The sequence below is a fragment of the Cebus imitator genome, unplaced genomic scaffold (genome assembly GCF_001604975.1).
Source record: "Cebus imitator isolate Cc_AM_T3 unplaced genomic scaffold, Cebus_imitator-1.0 Scaffold0, whole genome shotgun sequence".
In the NCBI taxonomy this organism is placed as follows: Eukaryota; Metazoa; Chordata; class Mammalia; order Primates; family Cebidae; genus Cebus; species Cebus imitator.
The window spans coordinates 6,765,377-6,774,833 of record NW_016107315.1 but is presented as its reverse complement, the minus strand read 5'-3'; the positions used below and the strand labels follow the sequence as shown (position 1 = coordinate 6,774,833).

Genomic DNA, 9,457 nt, shown 5'->3' with positions numbered 1-9,457 from the left:
AACCCCGTCTCTACTAAAAATACAAAACATTAGCTGGGCATGGTGGCACGTGCCTGTAATCCCAGCTACTCAGGAGGCTGAGGCAGGAGAATTGCCTGAACCCAGGGGGCGGAGGTTGCGGTAAGCCGAGATCGCGCCATTGCACTCCAGCCTGGGTAACAAGAGCGAAACTCCGTCTCAAAAAAAAAAAAAGAAATAACTTCTATGTAGTACAATGCACATATCTTAAGTATAAAGTGCAGTAAGTTTTTACATGTGTATATCCACCTAGATCAAGCTATAGAATATGTCCAGAGCCTCAGAAGGCAGCTTTGTGCCCACTCCCAGTCAACAGCATATCCCCAGCACCACCAAAGGTAACTATTAGAATCTCTATCACCATAAATTAGTTCTACCTATTTTTGTATGCCATATAAATGAAACCATCCATTCTACTTATGTACTCTTTTGTGACTGGCTGCTTTCACTCAAATTCTATCTGCCAGATTCCTCCACACTGGTGCACATACCAGATCATTCCTTTTTAGATACATACTATTCCACTAGTGAATAAAGTACAGTGCACTTGTTTATTCCACTGGTTGAGAAACATTTGGCTATTTCTGGGTTGAACTATTAAGCACAAAGTTGGGCCAGGTGTGGTGGCTCATGCCTATAATCCTAGCATTTTGGGAGTACAAAGTGAGCAGATCACCCTCTCGTCGAGAGTTCAAGACCAGCCTGACCAACATGGAGAAACCCCCGTCTCTACTAAAAATACAGAATTAGCTGAGCATGGTGGTACATGCTGTAATCCCAGCTACTTGGGAGGCTAAGGCAGGAGAATCTCTTGAACCTGGGAGGTGGAGGTTGCGGTGAGCCAAGATTGCACTATTGCACTCCAGCCTGGGCAACAAGAGCGATGCAAAACTCTGTCTCAAAAAAATTTTTAAAAAAAGAGTAAAGTTGGCCACGCCTGTAATCCCAACACTTTGAGAGGCCAAGGCAGAAGAATCTTGGAGCCAGGAGTTTAAGACCAGCCTAGGCAACATGGTGAAACCCCATCTCTACAAAAAAAAAAAAAATACAAAATTTATTAGCCAGGCATGGTGGTGCACACCTGCAGTCCCAGCTACTCGGGAGGCTGAAGTGGGAGGATTGCCTGAGTAGGGAGGTTGAGGCTACAGTGAGCCATGATGGTGCCACTGCATTTCAGCCTAGGTGACAGAGTAAGACCCTGTCTCAAAAAAAACCCCACATTTTGGGCTTGATAATTTTTTTCTAATTAAAAAAAGAAAGAAAAAAGAATAAAGCTATTATTCTTATTGGTTTTTGGTGGCCAATAAGCACTCATTTCTGTTGGGTATATTCCTAGGATGAAATGGCTGGGTTATGGAGTTATATGCATATTTAGCTTAGTAGATGATACCAAACAGTTTTCCATAGCAGCTGTACAAATTTATATTCTCACTATCACCAGCGTCATAGGGGTTCCAGTTTCTCCAAATCCTTATCATCTCTTGATATTGTCAGTCCAATAAATGTTAACCATTTAGAGGAAGAGACAGTGGTATCCCAGCATGGTTTTAATGTACATTTTCCTGATAAGAAACAATTTAAAAAATTATTTCATATGCTTACTACTGGCCACTTGGATATAGCCTCTTTCGTGAAACGTCTCTTCAAGTCTTCTGACAATAGAATGTTTTAAATATTTTAAATACACTCATTATGTTAATAACAGAAAATACAATTTCTTTACCTTCACTAAAATCATTTTTTACTTTTCGCTGGCTTTTCCATCTTTATCTACACACAAAAACCATTTATTAAGTATGTTTTTACGTGCTGAGCACTGGGAATACAAAAGATAATACTACAGTCTGACTCCAAGATGCTCTGAGTAAGAAGAGAAAAGTACAAGAGAATGTGGTAAGAATTAATTTAGGGCTGCTCTGCCTATGGTGTAGCCATTTTTTATTCCTTTACTCTCCTAATAAACTTGCTTTCACTTAAAAAAAAATTAATTTAGGCCGGGCGCGGTGGCTCACACCTGTAATCCCAGCACTTTGGGAGGCTGAGGTGGATGGATCACGAAGTCAAGAGTTTAAGACCAGCCTGGCCCAGATGGTGAAATTTCATTTCTATTAAAAGTACAAAAATTGGCCAGGCGCGGTGGCTCAGGCCTGTATTCCCAGCACTTTGGGAGGCCGAGGCAGGTGGATCACGAGGTCAAGAGATCAAGACCATCCTGGTCAACATGGTGAAACCCCCGTCTCTACTAAAAATACAAAAATTCAGCTGGGCATGGTGGCGTGTGCCTGTAATCCCAGCTACTCAGGAGGCTGCGGCAGGAGAATTGCCTGAACCCAGGAGGCGGAGGTTGCGGTGAGCCGAGATCGCGCCATTGCACTCCAGCCTGGGTAACAAGAGCGAAACTCCGTCTAAAAAAAAAAAAATGTACAAAAATTAGCTGCCTGTAATTCCAGCTACTTGGGAGGCTGAGGCAAAAGAACTACTCAAACCCAGGAGTCAGAGGTTGCAGTGAGACGAGATTACACCACCACTCCACTCCAGCCTGGTGACAGAGCAAGACTCAGTCTCAAAAAAAAAAAAAAAAATTAGCCGGGCCTGGAGGCATGTGCCTGTAATCCCAGCTACTAGGGAGGCTGAGGAAGGACAATCGCTTGAACCCGGGAGGCAGAGGTTGCAGTGAGCTGAGATTGTGCCACTTCACTCCAGCATGGGTGACAGACTCAGATCCTGTCTCCAAAAAAAAAAAGAAAAAACGAATTTAGGTTGCAGCTATAGCGTTTGCATAGCAATCACAGAGTATGGTCAGTTTTTGTTCTACGTTTAGATTATACATGTTTTGGAGACTGCTTGTGCATTCCGGAGGTAGAAACCTAGGAAGATAGTGAATAACAACAATGAAAAACTCTTACATGATGTTTAAAATGTGCCAGGCACTATTCTAAGCACTTGACATGTACAGATACACCTTGACCTACAATGGGGTTATGTCTTGATAAAGCTGTCATAAACTGAAAATATCCTAAGTCAGAAATGCATGACTAGGCTGAGCACCGTGGCTCACACATGTAATCCCAGCACTTTGGGAGGCCAAGGTGGGCGGACCACTTGAGGTCAGGAGTTTGGGACCAGCCTGGCCAATATGGTGAAATCCCATCTCTACTAAAAATACAAAAAATAGCTGGGCGTGGTGGCTCACACCTGTAATCCCTGCTGCTCTAGAGGCTGAGACAAGAGAATCACTTGAACCTGGGAGGCAGAAGCTGAGATGAGCCGAGATCACACCGCTGCACTTCAGCCTAGGTGACAGAGTGAGACGCTGTCTCAAAAACAGAAACAACATAATGTGATTCCAATTTCCTTTCTGAATTGAAATCCACCTTCTCTCACAATGAGCAGCAGCTTGTGCAATCAAGTGACTCAATGACTCACATCACTCTCTGACCTGCATGTAGGCAGTCCAGCTAACATGTCATCTGGGTGCTCTTTTTTTTTCTTTTCTTTTTTCCCCAAAATTAGATGTCACTGGGTGCTCTTTTTTTATCCCATGGTGCACCCACCGCTTACCAGGGCAGGTCCAGTGTAACAGTACCCTCTGTCTTGCTGGGCTGCTGCTGGGACATATCCCAGCCCCGGTGGTCTAACCTCCAAGAGTTATAAACAGACACCTCTTGCCATAGTGCCTATTTGATACATGTTTCATCAGATTTTCCCAGAGGAAAGAATAGTCACTGCACCCAGGGGGCAGGCAGGAAGAACAGCTAACTCTAGCTCACCTACAAGGCTCAGCACTGAGTTCATTTAAATTAGTGTCCTTGGCTCTCGATCACTGAAACCTGCAGCCTCAACAGCAGCTCAGAGAAGAAAGTCGCACAGCCTCAGTGCTGTTTGAGGCGAGTCTGACTCCTCGTATACAGACGCCCTCTCTCACTCCCTGTATTCTACGACCTCATGGAGACAGGCTGTGTCTGTCCTAAGCTGTCATTGATCACCACCCCCTCCAGTAGTGTTCTGTACTTTCCCTGGGGTGACCCAGTCGTGGTGAACCAGTGGTGTGCAAAAAGTATTTCTGCAGCTCAGGTGGCTGTTAGATCTGACTAGAGAAATTAAGTGTAGCCATCCTTTGGGTTTGGCTATACAAGTCTTTCATCCCAGGAACAACAAAGGTAAGCAATTAAATGGAAACTGAACATCTGGCAAAACTACTGTAAGCAGTCTATAACCATATTTTATTTTCTTTTTCCCTTTTTTTTTTTTTGAGATGGAGTCTCCCTTTGTCACTCAGGCTGGAGTGCAGTGGTACAACCTTGGCTCACTGCAACCTCTGCCTCTAGGTTCAAGCAATTCTTCTGCCTCAGCCTCTCGAGTAGCTGGGACTACAGATGTGCGCCACCACGCCTGGCTAATTTTTGTATTTTTAGTAGAGACGGGGTTTCACCATGTTGGCCAGGTTGGTCTTGAGCTCCTGACCTTGTGATCTGCAGTGCCTGGCCCCACACTTTATTTTCTGTAGGTAATCCCAGGCTCTGGCAGAAGGGGGCACTGCTCTGTTGCTCTGGACAGAAAAGCTTCCTGGGGTTGAAGACGATGGTGAGGCTTGTGTCCCTGGGTCCATGTTCTCTGGTTTTCTGGCCAAGTCCCAGAATCTATGGATTCTCTTATACAACCTTTATTATCTTTGGAGGCTGAGAGACTTCACCCAGCCTTATAAAAATTTTATCAAGTCAATCAGGTTTAAAGAAAAAAAAAAAGCTTTAAGATTACATGACAAAGATACTGATTTGGGAAAATAAGTACACAGCACTAAGATGGTAACAGTACAAGGCTGGGCACAGTGGCTCGCACCTGTAATCCCAACACTTTGGGAAGCCGAGGTAAGTGGATCACTGCAACTCAGAAGTTTGAGACCAGCCTGGGCAATATGGCAAAACCCCAGCTCTACTGAAAATACAAAACATTAGTGGTGCATGCCTATAGTCCCAGCTACTCAGAGGGCTAAGGCAGGAGAATCACTTGAGCCCAGGAAGTTGCGGCTGCAGTGTGCAGTGAGAAGTGCACCCTGTCTCAAAGAAGTAAAAAAAGAATGTGATAATACAAGGGCCTTACCTCTTAAAAGAAAAACAGGGTGACTACAAAAATAAGAGAAAACCCCAGTACCATCAGAAAGTGAAACCGAAGTAGGACAACATAATGAGAACCCCCCCATCTCTGCAGAGAATGAAAAACATTAGCCAGGTGTGGTAGCACACGCCTGTGGTCGCGGCTTCCCAGGAGGCTGAGGTGGGAGGATCGCTTGAGCCTAGGAGGTTCAGGCTGTGGTGAGCTGTGACTGTGCCACTACATCCCAGCCTGGGTGACAGAGTGAGACGATGTCTCAAAACTTTTTTTTAAAAAGAGAAAGAGGTCAATTAACTTACAGAAAAGCAAACAAACAAACAAGAGCTGAGTTCTCAGAGCACTCCAAATTCATCACTTATGGGACACAGCTTTAAGTACTTTATCTTGTACAACACAATTTAGCAGCTTAAACACCAACACAAACATACTAAGCCAGAGTGAGACCAAGTGACAAAGTGCCACAGGTGCAGGTACGAGTCCCTAAGACCTGGATTTGAACCCATTTCCCTAATTATTAGTTGTGTGGACCACATAAATCTCTAAGTCCCTATCCCCCTTTGTTAAATGGAAATATAACTGGACCACTTCCTAATGTTATACCTGAAGCATCAACACAGCACCCAGTAAGAAACACTCAGTGATGTTCATCTTTCTTTCTTTTTTTTTTGTACAGACAGAGTGGGTCTTGCTATGTTGCCCAGGCTGGTCTTGAACTCCTGGCCTCAAGTGATTCTCCTGCCTGGGCCTCCCAGTGTTGGAATTACAGGTATGAGCACTGTATCTGGTCAATGTTCATCTTTCTTACTGATAATCAGGGAAGAACTTGAAATCATTAGCAACTGAATTGAACAAGGAGTTCCTTCCTGACTCATCCTCCCTTCAGCTAGCACCGAAAACATCTACAAACATTTCAAACTCATTAGGTAGACAATGAGTTTGAAAAACAGAATTCTTTCCAGAGAAAAGAATAAGATGGGCTCTTCACAGCTGCCAGTGTTTTAGAGCCAAAAGGGTCATAAGATATCCTCTTATATCAAACTCCTCCTTTATTACGTCATTGTCAGCCGCAGTCTTCAGGCTTCTATGAGGCCTTGAGAAAGACAGACAGGAACAACGGCAGCTACAGCTCTCACAACTGTCCTTGGCAAGTGCAGCTGGCCCCCAAATCAGCAAGAGGTCTGAAGCAGGCTCCAAGTGAACACAAGAAAATGACTAGAGAGCAAAGAAGCAAGTCTTTGAGGTTAGCATGCCACAGGTTGTCCAAGGTACTGTTCGAATGGACTTTGTCTTGCAACACATGAAGAAGGCTCTTGCACTTAACCAGGTACTAAAAGGAAATCACTACTATTGAGAAAGAAAATTGAAATATCATGTCCTTCAATTATCTCAGTGTCTTAGAAGTGTCTAAACATTATTTTGAGATAGAGTACCAGTGATATGAATAAATCTGGTGAATATGGACAATTTTATTATATTAGCTAACCACGCCAGCACTAGAGTTCTCCACTGGCAGTTACAAGGAGCCCAAGCTCCCATTGTGTAAAAAGTATACAGAGGCCAAGGGCTCCACAGTGGTTTGGGTTGGAAAACCTCCTGTCCTAAGACACTGGCCCACCATATCCAAGGCAACCCAAAAACATACCAGCAGGCTAAGATGCAGAGCCCTGTGAAGAGGATGATGGGGATGGGATAGGATGCACAGAGGAGCCCATGGTTGTAGAAGGCCCGAGATATCTTCTCACGCAGCCTTTCAGTCAGGGTCATCCTCAGCCGAAGTCACCTTGCTGCCATCCCGGAAAGTGACCATGGATCAGCCTGGCACACACTGGACATCAGTGACAAAGAACAACATGTGCAGGTACCTGGTCAAAAGGGAGAAAAGCCAGTTAACAAACACTACTTGGCTCTGTACGCTAGGACTGCTGGAGGAAGGCAACAGTTATGTGGCTGGGGGATGGTTTCAGAATGCTTATATGCAAGGTCTAGCGACATCAATCCCACCACACACACACACACACACACACACACACACACACGCACACACTCTCCCTCTCACACACTCTCTCTCTCTCTCTCTCCCCCCGCCCAACTCCCTCCCTCCTATGTTAGGCAATGCTAAAAGGCCACTCGCCAAAGGGCATTTTTCTCATGTGTGGCACAGGAAACCATGCCTGTGTAACAGACGTCACCAGCTACTCTGTCAAAACAAGGCATTCTTCCCCATGCTTCTCTATGCACAAACCCCACTGAGAGAAGTCCTTGGGAAAAACCTTTATACAGGAATGGCCTCCCCAAAACACACTGTTGTACAAATAGTGATTTACCCATGAATAATGTTCAGTGGGGTTGGCCCTCAACATAAAAACACCCAAAAGCTTAGGCCTCTGAATAATGGTCACCAAGCAAAATTCACACTGGTAGAGAAGTCTCTGCTCTTGGTCCTATAGTTATTCCTGGGAGCGTGAAGGCAGAGGGCACCTCCTGTTCCTGCCTGCCCAGTAGTCATCCCCTTCTATGAGGAACAGCAGCTTGGTGTGGCTCAGGGGAACCACCTCACTCCACAGGATTTAGTCTGTATTAACTATGAAGTCAAGGTGCCCTGTGCTGACCCAAGCTACACCAACTGGGCCTCTCTCCCTGGACTTTGACTTCTAAACACAAAAAAACAGGAACTGGATATTCATGATGTTTATTCAGACCACAGAAGTTCCTGCTCCCAAGATCCTCAGGCTGTTCTGGCTCCCATCCTTTCTGAGGACTGGCTCATCAACTTTTCTGTTTTGTAAGCTATTCTATATCCTTCCAATAAATTCTCTTTTTGCTTGTGTTAGCCAAAATTAACTTCTGGTGCTTTCAAACAAATAACATTAAACCAATAAAATCAGAATAGAAAACTCTAGGAGGCCCAGGGATATAGAATTATCTTCCTGACTGAGCTCTCCAGTAGAATCCAAGTTTAAACCTACTGTACTTATCTTGTTCCATGTTGCTGTTTTCTTTGGTCTGTGCTAGAGGAAACCTGCCCAGACACGTCTTGGCTTGATTACACTCGCTGATGAAAACCCAGACTCAAAGATGATTCCTCGTAAGTGTTTGGACCAGAAACAAGAAGCAAAAGGAGTCACACCACAGCCGACTCAAGAGCCAGAAGAAATGGCTCTTCCTCCTTCTACCTTCCCGAAAGCACAAGCCTTACATGCACATGCAAGTTTCCAGTCCAGGAACCTTTTTTTTTTTGAGATGGAACCTCACTCTATCACCCAGGCTGAAGTTGGCTCACTGCAACCTCTGCCTCCCAGGTTCAAGTGATTCTCCTACCTCACCCTTCCAAATAGCTGGGATTACAGGTGTGCACAACCATGCTCTGCTAATTTTTATATTTTTCTGTAGAAACAGGGTCTCACTATGGTGTCCAGGCTGGTCTCAAATTCGTGGGCTTAAACGATCCAGCTGCTTCAGCCTCTCAAAATGCTGGGATTACAGGGATGAGCCACCATGCCCAGTCAGTACTTCATTTTTTTTTTTTTTTTTTGAGATGGGGTCACCCAGGCTGGAATGCAGTAGCACAATCTCAGCTCCATGCAACCTCTGCCTCCTGGGTTTAAGCTCTTCTCCTGATTCAGACTCCCAAGTAGCTGGGATTACAGGCACCCATCATCACACTTGGCTAATTTTTGTATTTTTAGTAGAGACCAGGTTTTGCCACGTTGGCTAGGCTGGTCTCAAACTCCTGACCTAAAGTGATCCACCCACCTAGGCCTCCCAAAGTGCTGGGATTACAGGCTTGAGCCACCGTGCCCGGCCAAATTATTCTTGTTTACTTGATCTCAAACTCTGTTTTCTTTTTAAACGAAGTCTTGCTCTGTCGCCCAGGTTCGAATGCAGTGGCATGATGTCAGCTCACTGCAACCTCTGCCACCTTCCAGGGGTTCAAGTAATTCATGCCTCAGCCTCCCTAGTAGCTGGGAACACAGGCATGCACCACCATGGTTGGCTAACTTTTGTATTTTTAGTAGAGACAGGGTTTCACTATGTTGGCCAGGCTGGTCTAGAACTCTTGATCTTAGATGATTCGCCAGCCTCAGCCTCCCAAAGTGCTGGGATTATAGGCATGAGCCACCACACCCTGCCTCAATTATTATTACTATTTTTTTTTGGAGACGGAATCTCACTCTGTCACCAGGCTGGAGTGCAGTGGCATGATCTAGGATCACTGCAACCTCTGCCTCCCAGGTTCAAGTGATTCTCCTGCCTCAACCTCCCGAGTAGCTGGGACTATAGGTGCGCGCCACTACGCCCAGCTAATTTTTACATTTTTAGTAGAGAC

At 45.1% G+C, this 9,457-nt stretch overlaps 1 protein-coding gene across 1 annotated transcript in view; it reads right to left on the bottom strand.

Moving 5' to 3' along the window:
- LOC108296811 (SREBF chaperone) overlaps nt 1–9,457 on the bottom strand; it is a 68,839-nt gene that overhangs the window by 28,618 nt on the left and 30,764 nt on the right. The window contains exon 2 of the mRNA XM_017519439.1: nt 6,773–6,992. Within this exon, the coding sequence (XP_017374928.1) occupies nt 6,773–6,894 (122 nt within the window). The 5' untranslated portion in view covers nt 6,895–6,992. The remainder of the gene's footprint in view (nt 1–6,772; nt 6,993–9,457) is intronic.